General features: G+C 29.7%; 1 protein-coding gene across 11 annotated transcripts in view; it reads left to right on the top strand.

Annotated features, from left to right (window-relative positions):
• The first annotated feature begins 2,457 nt into the window (after positions 1–2,457).
• Positions 2,458–13,398, top strand: part of LOC138183283 (autophagy-related protein 16-like) — a 317,854-nt gene continuing 306,913 nt past the window's right edge. For 10 of the 11 annotated variants that reach the window (XM_069119972.1, XM_069119971.1, XM_069119970.1 and 7 more), the window contains exons 1-8: positions 2,458–2,916; positions 3,096–3,354; positions 3,456–3,618; positions 3,741–3,829; positions 6,149–6,202; positions 6,765–6,903; positions 9,116–9,221; positions 10,709–10,851. In XM_069119972.1, coding sequence (XP_068976073.1) covers positions 2,787–2,916; positions 3,096–3,354; positions 3,456–3,618; positions 3,741–3,829; positions 6,149–6,202; positions 6,765–6,903; positions 9,116–9,221; positions 10,709–10,851 — 1,083 coding nt within the window. In that variant the 5' untranslated portion in view covers positions 2,458–2,786. The remainder of the gene's footprint in view (positions 2,917–3,095; positions 3,355–3,455; positions 3,619–3,740; positions 3,830–6,148; positions 6,203–6,764; positions 6,904–9,115; positions 9,222–10,708; positions 10,852–13,398) is intronic. The other variant, XM_069119969.1, reaches the window with a different exon arrangement.

The following is a 13,398-nucleotide window of genomic DNA, read 5'->3' as shown; positions in this document are numbered from 1 at the left end:
TATTAGGATAAGGAACGTAACTTAAGTAGGTATTTTATTCTGCCACTTCTTTATGAATTATATTCTTCTGGTACAAAATCATTGATATTACTAAATTGATATTACTAAAAATTCTTGGATGTTAATAGATTTTTCAGACAATTTTGCGATTTCGTATTAGGAGCATATAATTTGTAAAGAGATAGCACGAATGATAACTCATTTTAGATGTAACATGAAGTAATTTTTCGTGTTCCACGATTTATAAAGATTTGTGTAGAACTATGAAATTGCACATTATTATTGTAGAGAAAATAAAAAATTCCATGCATCTATAGTACGCGTCTATGCATAATCTATATAAACGTCGGTTGAAACAGTGATTTTCAAGATAACCTAGTGTGCTGTTAACTTTTTAACGTTCTAACCACATAAACAATTTCATTTTCGAAATTATCAATGGCATGAACATTATATTATTTTTATATTTTTATTCCGATTAGTAGGAATGATAATCGAATTCACTTAATCATTCTTTTTATTCCACACTACCTCACTACAGTTAAGTATATATATACATATATGTACATATGCACATGCGTACATATATCTGTATAGTAGATGTAACGTTTCGCTAAATAAAGCAACATAAGTAATTAAAATAATAATTGCACTAGTGCGTTATGAAGTAATGCTTTATAAGATATTGTAGTAGTATAAAATTCCATAGTTCATTTGTGATCATAGGACATTCTGCCATACACTTTATTTGTAATTTCATACAAGACTTTAGTTTTATTTCAAATCGCTATTATATTGAATTGATAGCGTTTCATGTGAGACAAAATGGTAAGCGGGTCAGAAACATGGAATCTGTAGCTTGTATGTGATTATAGATTGTCGATTATAAATTAATATAGATTATAGAGCTGCAAGTACGTTTTGTTTAACTGATATTACATACCACTTTGCCTGCGATAAAAGTAGAATATCATGCATTTATACATATGACGAGTTAAAGGAAGAACTTTATTTATTGGTATTCAAAATTATGGGTTTATTTTTTATTAACTTTTACTATCGTAAATATGTTAATCCTTCGAAAACATCTTCCAAATCTTCTTTTTGTCCAAAAACAGTTAATACTATGATTGCTTTATTCCGTCCCCACTTTTGTCGAACTGCGTACGTTCCGAGTGCTATAAATTTTACTTCCTGTTGGAGGTATTTCAAATGTCTGTGGTCATATCCCTTCAAGATTACTATTCTTTGTCTGTTTTTACATAATAGATTAGATGAATTATGTATCACGTTTATCTTCCTTCTTATTTACAAGAGAAGTTAAAAGTTAAATATAAAATCAATATCATAGATTGCTACAGACAATTATCAATATATAAAAATTAGTATAGCATATAATACCCATTCTTTGTCCAGCTATCAATGTATTGACATTTCACCTGGTCAGTGTCTATTATATTATAAAGGAGCATTAAACCAACTGCTATCTAAAATTAATTAGTATAATTTACATTATTTAAATCAAGTATGTATATTTTAAAATTTATTTTGTGGCAATTATTAAATAATTTATATTTATATCACGCTTACATTTGCCGCTGCTGTTCCTCGATTCATATGCAAATCGGTATTAAGTATGGCATAAAATACATATTGCATTGGACCAGGTTGACGTCGGTTATTGACATGATTTCTTTGACGCTTTTTAATTATTTGATTACTATTTCTATGATTGAGTTATCCAAACTTTCTTTTATTTTTGAACAATTCTTGGCGCTTAACAATCAATTAATATAAAATTACATATAATTTAAAAGAAATATTTATACCTGTTAGTTAATTCCAATTTGTTAACCGTATCTTTATTTGACTTCTTTTCGTGACATCGTTCGTTTCTTTTCCTGTATTTCATAGTAACAAAACTTTTCGAACGTGGAAGACAAGCCAAAAAATATTTGTTTCTACATTTCAATTTTGATTGCTATTCTACTAAAAGATATGCTAGTCAATAGTAATTAATATGATATAAATATTGGTTTAAAAATGATGAATCCAAAATGCAAATTAAGCATAGAGTAATGAATATTTTGTTTTGAAATAAATTGAACAATTTGTTTTTAATGATTTTCGAAAATAAAATTATCGAAGATTTTGAAGAAGACACATATCAAACCTAGATAAATGGCAGGTGATATCAGCTGAACAAAACGCGATGCAGCGAACTGTTTCATCATCTGCCGCACATTAGTTTACTTTGTTCATATTTAAATATATCCCATTTTAATTGTGAATAAATAATAGGCGTTTATTCTAATTTATCTATGCTACTTATATATGACGTAATTGATTACTGAATAGAAGTTGCAGCAAAATATTTTATCATTTGTTACCGACTTCAGTGAAATTGTGTTTGAAATTCAAATACTGAAGTATCGAAATCTCGCAGAGCACCCGTATCGACATTTCGAATAACCGGCAATTTCAGGGTAGCAGTGTAGTGTTTGGTATACTTAGGTTAGAATAGCTATTTTCATAATTAAAAATATTCGTGGTAAATTTGAATGTCATGTGATTAGTAAGACGTTTTTCGATGTTAATGGTGATTAATGTTCAAATGAAACATTATTGGTCTAAGATAAATTTTTTGTGATAAAGCAGTGTATGTCGAAGGTTGCCAAAATATCTACCAACTGTTCTGCTGTCAAATGTTTTTTATACGACTTTGATAAGAAAAGACAAATAATTTATATCACAACAATAGTAAAGAGATATTTCATGCACTGAAAATGGCCGCGAGTGAATCAGGTGTATCATCACATTCTAGGGAAGATAATAATTGGAGGAAAGATCTAATTTTACAATTACAAGAAAGGAACAAGAAACAAACATATTGTTTTGCAGATCTTATTAGTTTACGTAAGATTTCTTTTCATGTAGTTCTTAATATAGTTAGTTACAAAAATTTAAGTGATATATTATCAACTTGTTATTATTATATTTTGACTTGATGCGCTACAATCTTTTTAATATCCATTGAAATGTACATATATCATTCTTTGAATTAATAGATGTGCAATACTATCTTTATTTTATAGATAACAGATTGTTTGAAAGTGCAAACACATTACGTGGAGAAAATATACAACTAACCGTAGCAAATGAAACTCTACGCCGAGAAGCAGCTAGTGGAACTCCTGGTTTAAGTGTAAATGCTGATCTTGAAGCTCGTCTTTTAAAGCAAGCAGAAGAATTAGCAACATTACATAAAAGAAAAGGAGAACATACGCAACAAATAGTAGATCTTAATAACAAATTGCAGGAAATGTTGAAGGAGCTTCAAATCAAGGAAGCGAGGTATATATGTCTTTTTTCATTAACAGAATTGCAAATTCTTCCAATCATATATGTATTACACGTTTCAATAATTAATTTCATAATATTTGTAAAATTTACAGTGTGGTAGAAAGTATGGAGCTCAATGCCAATTTACGTTTAGAAGTATCAAAATCTCTTAGCAGAGAAAGAGAGCTAGAAAGTGTTAATCAAATGTTAAAGGATGAGCATCAAGCCTTGCAACTTGCTTTTGCATCTTTAGAAGAAAAACTTAGAAAAGCACAGGTATTTATAATATAATATGCAATGTAAAATATTTTTCGCTAATATCATAATTTGTATGATTTATGCTTGATCATAATATATATTTATATTTGTAAATGCTAATATATTTTTAATATTTATAGGAAGAAAACCGCCAATTAATAGAACGTTTGATTAAGTACAAAACACGAGATGCAGAGAAAGTAAATGAAGAAAACGACAATTTTCTGAAGTGAGTACCATATTTATTTCTTTTTTGTTGGCGTTTTGTCCTTATTAATTGTCCTTTCTCCTTCTATTAATTTTTTGTTTATATAAAGCAAGTAATTTAAATTTTTGTGTAAGATTATTATCGTTTCCTTGCACATATTTTGTATTGTTAAATAGAAAATGTGATGGCTCTTGATCTAAATGTAACATAATTGCGATTAGTATATTTTTGTAAATAGTAATTCATTGTATGTATCATATTTTTTCTGAAACCATATGTTCATGCAAAGGTAGTATCATTTTCAATATATCTTTATTGTATCCTTAATCTTTTATTGCTGTATCTTGCATAGATTAGATCTCTTCTACTTGCTTATTGTATATTTCCTTTCATAATTTATCCTCAAATGCTTTACTAATTGCTGCAGTTTGTGTATTTTAATATAATATGTAGGATTTATAATCTTTTCTTAATTGGAAGCCCTTTAATTAAATATTACTATCCATAAATTTCAAATTTTATTGCATAAAAAACATATATATATATATATATATATATATTTACATCATCCATTCTCATCATCCAAAATTCGTATGATTCGTACTAATACAGAGGATTTTAATAGTATAGTCGTTTCATTAAATAAGAAAGAATATTAGGTTAATTATATTTTTTATAGATAGATTTTGTTTGCATTTGAGAATTACTGACATTTTATTTCTTAGTGTTAAAATATTTTCATTATCGTAATAATTTATCTGTAATTGCATGATATGTTAATCGCATTCTGGAGATACTAAAATACATGTAATGTGTTTGGCATATTATACTACATACATATTTTTCTGTTTAAAATAAGCTAAATAGGGAATATTTTATTCAGAATTCAATAAGACATTATCCTTCAGATATCTATTCTATTCTATTCGATTCTATTCTAATATGCCATAAGCTTTATTTTGTACATATCTTGTAGTAGCAATGAATAAAAATCATAGCAAATATGCTATCGATCGCATACGATGTTATGTACCGTCTGTCGTCAAAAACTCTCACATTTTGAAAAGATAATATCTATTAGATATAATAAACATGTGTCTTTTCAAAAATTATCCAAATGAATATAGAAAAGAAGAGGTAAGCATTTAATATTTATAAAACACATTTATATATGCATATGTATAATTTTTAAACTTTTAAATCTTATAGACCTGTACATACGCTCAGTTATCAGCGTGTAGTACATACATGAAGTTACATTTGTACTTCGTGATATTTCCTGATTTAAAATAAGTTTATCAATATGCTTCATCTATATAATATACAACTATATAAAATATATAAATGAAACAGATTTTTTATATTATGATAAAGAAACAAAAATTCTGTCGCAGAATTTCGTAATACAATTATAGTTTCTTTCATCGTTTCTTACATTTGTTTTCATTACATACATAATTTATATTAATAATACTAAAATTGAATTAATAATTTAAGAAGATATTTTATACTAATAAATCAAGTCAAATTTTACATTTTGCTACATTATCATAGAAAGTTTTGCATATAATTTTGATACCTTTTAGCAATTATGTTCTCTATTAATAGTTTTAAATTTACGAATGCCATATGCACGAAATTTGGAATTATTAATTTTGTTAGCATGATGGTTCTATACTAATTTGAAAGTATTTTGTTATTAACGGTTTAATAAAGTTCACATATTCCATTTTCACTATCTATTGTAGGTACATAGAATATTTTCTTTAACATTGTTTTTTATCACTTCAAAATAATGCATTTGTATCATATATGTATTTTTAAAGTGAGAAGTTTTTTTAAATTTGGAACAAAAAGAATTCACATTGTGACAGCAATATTTTCAATTAACAGAATAAGAAAAATATATGTACAGGGAAATCTTTTGCTATATTTAAATTTTATTTTTGATAAGATTATTGCAGTTAACTGAATTTTCAAATTCTATGATTTTATGACCAGTAAGTGTAAAAATACATATCTCTTTTGACTTTGGATATTTTGAAATGTTTTTTGATACATTATTGTACACTATATGTCAAGTTCTCGAATTTAATGTAGATTGTGTTTGAATAATTGATTATATTTTCTTGATACAGTACATTTTAATATGTTTAATTAAAAATTATGAGATTTTATTAAAACTAACATTTGAGTCGGTTACAAATATTTACAAATCATTTAAGATAGTATGCAAAATATTAAACTTTTCACAGAGCGAGAGAATGAAGGGGTACGTCAAGATACCATCATTGTAGCAATTACATTAGCACTTCACAATGCTTGACATTTTATTTTCAGTGAGAGTTTTTCCAGTCCCACAGCCTTTTTGATGCAAACCATATCAAAATTTGGGTAAGTTTGTGCAAGTGACGTGACAAAAATTATGCTTATAGCTCAATACAGCTTTGGGTCGTTTATTAAAGGAAGCTGATCATATCATACGTTCGCATATGTCCATACTTTTCGTTTGTTTTTGCTTTTATGTTCATGGTTATTATATATGTATTATTATAATACAAATTAATATAAAAAAGTAAAGTGAGCGAGTGAATTTAAAATAAATGAAGAGAATGAAAAAAAAGCAATTATGCTGAAACATATGTTTTACTAAATAAATACGTAAACCTAATAATTATTAAATACAAATAAATATAACTAATGTAAATAATAAAAATAATAAGATAAACGTTTAAAATATCAATTAATTGGGAGATTTATTGTTAATATGAAGAAATAACAACAGCGAAACGTTGGTTTTACTAATTGTTTTACCTTGCATGAAACATAACAATACAGTGATCAAAGAGAAAGGGCAACTTTCCGATATCTTTGGGTATTTATATGCAAGAATATTTTATTTCTAATAGTTATTGAATCATTATTAAATCGTGGGCATGCGTATATATTTTTTCAGAAAAAGGCAAGCAAAAATGCAGAAAGAGTTGGAAGATGCGGCTCGGGACACACGACCTGTTAGTCCCGATAGATCCAGTTTAAAAGAAGGAATCTCTGGTCTTCCTACTGCGGTTCCAACAAAAGTATCCGTCACGTTTGTACGTTGACAAAACTTTAATTTATGAAATACTTTATATTACGCTATTACTGTGGAAATTCTAGTACAAATGTTTATTAATTCGTTGTAACACGAAAATGCATGTTTTGTATGACAAAATAAGAAAGTTGTTGGATGCAAACTCGATGCTTGATATTTGCAAAATTTATGTCACGAACGATTACACGAGCATTCTGTTTTCATGTTACTCCTGCATTAATATTATTAATAATCATACAATGATTTTAAATGTCCAAATAAACATTCTTAGATTATTGAAAAAGAATTGGAACCACGTAATGCATCAGAAATGATTTGAATACGTGGTACATTCATAAATCGAATACTTAAAGTATTTTTTTAAAAAGATATGACATACATATATATATAATATATATATATATATTATATATATATAAAAAATATATATATATATTTTTATAGAGAGAAGAATTATTTATAGTACAAACTTACGTCATTTATTCTTTGCAACCTTATCAAGATTTAACAAATTTTTATTCAAAAGAAATTGTTTTTTTCTTTTCTTAAAAAAGAAACTAAATTGATATTAATTGCATACCATTTTTTAATTAGAAAATATTGTCATATTGACGTGCATATGCAACATTCGTTTTCGTTTAATGAATTTACATGTCTTATATAGATATAATTTATCCACATATTATGTATCTACAAATCAACGAAAAATAAATATACTATTTTTATTACTTTTATAAGCAGATTAGCTGTTAAAAGGTCTAATTTCTGCCAAAAATAGGTAGAGCAGATATATGTATTTATATGGATCTTTTACAAATAGTTATTCTGACAGTGTTAATAAGTTTTTTCTATATAACAATGTGATTTCATAGAAAGAATATCTATCACTATATTCACTAAAATTAGGTATCAGGATAATATCGATTGGTTTAAGTTAGTTCCTTGTGTCTAGAACAATAAGCTACTTAATGGGAATATACTTAGTTATTGAATACATATATTATTACTGTTTATGGAACTTGTATTTCTCATTTATGCATGTTATGTTACTAGAATATTCATGTACGTGTTATTATACGATTATGTATTTTAGCGGTGTTTACAATCACGTAAAGTCTATTTTTTGTTATATTCTATTTGGGTATATGTAAGAAATATGTATTATTTATAGTATAGACAGGTTAAATATATTACAATGTCATGTTATTTAAGTTAGTTAAGTATGTTTGTTCTCCATTTAAAAATATATCAAGGTGTTAGTATATAGTACAGTAAAAACTACAATTTGAATTATTATATTATTTAAAAGGGGAAAAATGATGTGGATATTAAAACTGTTTTGTAATGTATCTATATGCTTTACTTTAATACCATTTATACTACGATTTTAAATGAGAACACACAGTGTAATTCGCAAATGATAGTTTATCAATACAATTTGTTCTAATAAAAATTGTATGAATTTTTGAACCATTTTGCATTTAGTTTTAACGAGTATGGGCTGTCTATTATATAAATAGTATCGAAGTTTAATGTGTTGTATTTAGTTACATATTTTCAATACTAAAGCATTTTACATGCAATATATTATTATATTTATACACAATGAAAGTGATAGAATGCGCGATTTATGCATGAAACCTGTTATACATTTATTTCGATATTTATAAATGTAATGCATTTTGCTATTAGTAATTTTATATTTTATATTTTTTCATATTCTACGATCTGTTTATCGAATATTACATTCATTGGACATTGCTATTAATGATAGAAAAATTTCTATTAATGAAAGCAATGATAATGAAATTCATAGTTAAATAATATTAGCTTCGTTAGTTTTCAAATGTTCAATATTTTTAAGTATTTCCGCCGTTTTGTCAGCATTTTCAAAAGAAAAAAGAGTGTATTTTATATACTAGTAACTGCTTTAGATAGAAGTTTCTTATAAAAAGTAGCAGTCTTATAAATTTTAAAGTCCTCGCGATTTAGTAAACGGTATAGGTAATGTAAATAAGTTTTTACACAGGGTTTTATGAAATATTAAACGATAATGATCTTCCCGAAACAAATTTGTACTTTAAACACTTTGTTGTAATCCAAGTTGACAACATAATTACAATCCGATACGCTTGTTATTATTAATTACTGCCCCATGCATGCACTTAAAAGTTTTCAAAATTTATACGTCAAGTGTTTAATAACCCTTACAGACTGCACACGACGGAGAAGTTTATGCCGTAAAATGGTCTCCCGCCGAGAGGATGCTTGCCACCGGTGGAGCTGACAGGAAGGTGAAGCTTTGGAATATCTCAAAAGGTGATTAAGTGAAACAAAATCGTACTATTAGAACGGTCGTCTATTATTTAAATGCTCGTCACGGTACGCGCGTCACAGATAAACGAGCGATTAATCAAGGTAAACGATTCTTTGAACGGTCCCTGCTACGCAAATATTGCGTCCAAGCATCGAGATCCCCATGTGTATAATCTATTTAGTGGTCCCGCTATTATTCAAATTTGTAACGAGCTGCAATAGATCGCGTAAATTATTACACCATTCTCGTTTCAGTCACAAGTCTCACTGGGTTTATCGCTCGGATTCGTTGAACGTCACAAGAGTCCAGAATTAAACGCGGTAATGTCAAACAGTAGGAATGCCTGATTGCATTAACCGCTCTCGAAGCCAATGTGAAATTGGAAACTTTAAAAATTTAAATAATCAATCATAATGCCTGCTGTTGTACGATTCTGTCACAGTAATTTAGCATCGCCTTAACATCTATCAAATTTCCTTACTTTAACGAGGCTACGCAGGCCAATCAAGCGATACGAAAGTCACTTTAAAATTTCATTAAAACTTGCTATAATAGGCCAATTAAAACTTCGTTGCCATCTTTTGTTCATGAATACGTGCTTTGGAGATTTCCCTTTCACACAACAAAGAGCCAACTGTAGGATGTAATCAGTGTTCGCCATGCGCTATTACGATAATTAATTTTATTAAAAAATTTCAAAAACATCTTAGAATGACATTTATATCCAGCTATTACATACCAGTTTTACTCTGTGATGAGTTCTATCGTGCTCTATTATCAAATTTATTGACGGTCATTATAATAAGATGGTCTAACTATTAGAATAGTAAGCAAAAATAGGCAGGTGCCACGCGAATAGGAACAGGAGATGACGCGCAAGGCGAAGCGTATCGCGACATGTTCTCAAAAGGTTCTTTTCTCTTCACTGTCTGAATGAAGTATGTTAACGAATCAACAGGTTACTTGCGATGCGTTAGTGGATGGCCGAGCTACAACCAGGCGTTTATTAAAGTCCTGTCCGCCGCTAGAAACGTTTTACCTGCTATGGTCGAACGATCACACGTGCTATAACGTGCTTAAATGTAATCTCTGCGCCATGTTGCAAATTGGATGAAACATCCGTCCTTATTGTTCGGGTTATATCCGCTTAGCCCGTCACTTCGACGGCTTCTCTCGTAATCTTCGACTTTTGCTTCTCTCCACATTTCTATACCGCTTTATCTTTCATTTTTAATTCATTTCGATTTTCTTCGTTTCTTTTATTCCACTCAATGACCATCACTGTTTCCATTGAATTTCGTAGTTTGATTGATTCGATCGGTTAGGAAGGAAAAGATATGATTTGAAAAGAGATTAATAGCAGATAGAAGAACGAATGGTATCGGAAACAATCGATGTAGAAGCAATAAATTTCAAATAATTCAAATTAGTTGTATTTTGAAGCTGTATTCGTTACAAATTTAGATTTATGATAAATATTACGTTTCAGGTATGTCAGAGAGTAAAGGAGTACTTATTGGCAGTAACGCTGGGGTGATGTGCGTCGATTTCGATTCTACGGGAACGCTGATGCTTGCAGCGTCGAACGACTACGCCAGCCGAGTGTGGACCGTCAATGACTTCCGGCTAAAGGTAAGTGGAAAAGTTTGCATGCAGCTGATCTTGCAAAAATATGTAGCTTGTATTTTACTGATCGAGCCATCATTGGTGTATTTCGTTCTTTTCCATGTGGTAATTTTTGTATTCAAATAGCGTATGCTACATAGATTATGTTTATATATGTGTTCGAATATTATTTAAATATAATTTGTTCGAAGTCGGGTAATGAATAATTTCAGAAGTAGAATGGTGAAAATATAAATAGAGAAATGTTCGTTCGTAATTTTCAATTTTTTTTCTATAGTATTAAATTTAAGAATTTATTTCTTTTACTTTGAATCATTATATTTCAAATGTTTATATTACAATCTAAAGTAAATTGAATTTGATATTCTCCATTGTATATTTATATCTGTAATAATAATGCGTGGTGTCTCGTTCGCGAAATATAAAATCCTTATACCTATCAATAATATTACCATTGCAAAATGTTTATCGCATCAATCGATTGTCAATATCGTTTCATACTGCGACAGATCTTAATTATAAATTAACATATCGCGATAGACGAATGATCACACAAAATCATGTAAAAGCACATAAATTATTACCGAATTATTATGACAATGCGGATACATTAAAACAGCAGACCTTATTTTTATTTATCGTTGTATATATATCATGCTACATTGAGGAATAAAGAAAGATTTCCATGAAAAAGGAGTAAATGGCTAAGAAAGCACGATAATGAGAGGTTCCTATGTTCTCCTTATGAAAATATGATTGGCTCCGTAGTGTGTCCTAGGAAGTGTATAAACAGATGCTTAGCAAAACGCGCATTAAATTACAGAGCTATTCCAAGGCGAGATAGTCTGTGAATCTGCCAGCACTAGAATATGAAATTTATCGTCACCTTTCTGGACGACCTATTATGCCGCGTTTCATGTAAATCTGCTGTCGAGAGATCGTAAAGCTAATGACGATTCGCAAAAACTATTCCAACAGGATCGTTCTGTGAAATCATTCGAAGGATCTTCAACGCCACCCTTGTCTCTTTGAAATAGGCTACACTTCTTGGATGCTTCCATAATCTTTCACAAAAGAATAATACTGTCTCCTTTCGTCGATGATGTCGATATTCTCTCATCTAAAGTTTGTCCTAGTTTCGTTCCCTACCGACTCTTCATATTGGTAAGGAACTGAAAGTTTTGTGGTTATCTTCCTCGCGTGTACTATCTTCCTCTTTGTGCTTGCTTCGCCAGATCTCGTTAAAAGGAAAGAAATCATCAGTTGAATGATTTTTGTTTTTTACATGTTCAGTGGAGATTCTTGCGTTGAGATGAAAGACATGCATATACGTTGAGCACGTAGATACGTAGTTTTTATGAAAAACATCAATTGCTTTTAGACCCGGATACCATATATGTAATTGTATTTTTGCTATTATATGTTGTTATTTTGATGAAATCGTGAAGATTGCGTGTCTACAGTGACGTCGTAGAATAACTTCTGACGACTATCGTGAAGTTTATAAGCTGGTTTGAGATGGAGAAAAAGATTTAGCGTGGAGACTGCTGTGTTATTGTTCAAGGTTTTTATCACACTTTGATGTCCTCTTATTTTCCATACTCGAAGGAGTATGATACCAGAAATGGTACTGGTTAACGTGTTATTGTAGGCAAAATATTTACTTGTACGATATTCTTATCGGAATGATTAAATCGATATAAATTGTAAAATGACGTAAGCACGCATATATTATTCTTATTCTAGGCTAAAATATTCTTTCTTCAAAAGCTTCCTAGTATTTCCAATTATTATACGAGGTACTATATTTCAAAATAAATAAATCGAAGTTATGAGTTGTTTAAATACAACGTTCTAAATAACTATTTATCTATAAAGATATGTAAGAGTAGTCTGAAAGGAATTAGCACAAATTTAGAAACTTTATAGTACGTACAACAAACATGGACAAGTACTTATCTCTCTAGAAAATTATTTTCACAAGAACCTAGAACTTTTGCACAACCTATCGTTTCTTTACCGGGATAACGCGTTGAGCAAAGAATCGAATTTGTCTGTGTTGAACAATCATACGGAGGACTTAGTCGTCGACAATATGTAAGCGTGTAACAAGCGCGAGCGTATCTACGAAAGGTAGATTGGACGATAGCGTGACTTTACAATTCCATGACATACTTCATAGTGCGTTTCTAAAATGCATTGTAAGGTTTCAGGCTGCTTGCTATGCGGTAATATCGCCGTTTATAGCTGTGGCGTTGCCAATGGAATACAATGTGTAATATATCTGTATGAAGGACGGTCGGTGTATTGTTCGCGTATCGTTGGACATGTTAAATGTGATTATTCGTCGCCCTCGGATCGTGACTGTTATATACGGGTATTTCATCTGCTCGGAGGTCTTCCTCTCGTTTCTCTTCCCTTCAAGCCCCCTTTTTTCACTGTTCACCCGACGCACTTTTTCCTGGCGTCTTGTTCTCGAAGCAAGTCGCGTTGAGAATCCACTCAGCAGCGGCAGTTTCATTCTAAAGATTGGCGGCCAATGGCGCGTAAACT

Source organism: Bombus flavifrons, chromosome 9, assembly GCF_040668555.2.
Source record: "Bombus flavifrons isolate JBK064 chromosome 9, iyBomFlav1_principal, whole genome shotgun sequence".
Classification (NCBI taxonomy): domain Eukaryota; kingdom Metazoa; phylum Arthropoda; class Insecta; order Hymenoptera; family Apidae; genus Bombus; species Bombus flavifrons.
This window is presented reverse-complemented; position numbering and strand designations above follow the sequence as displayed.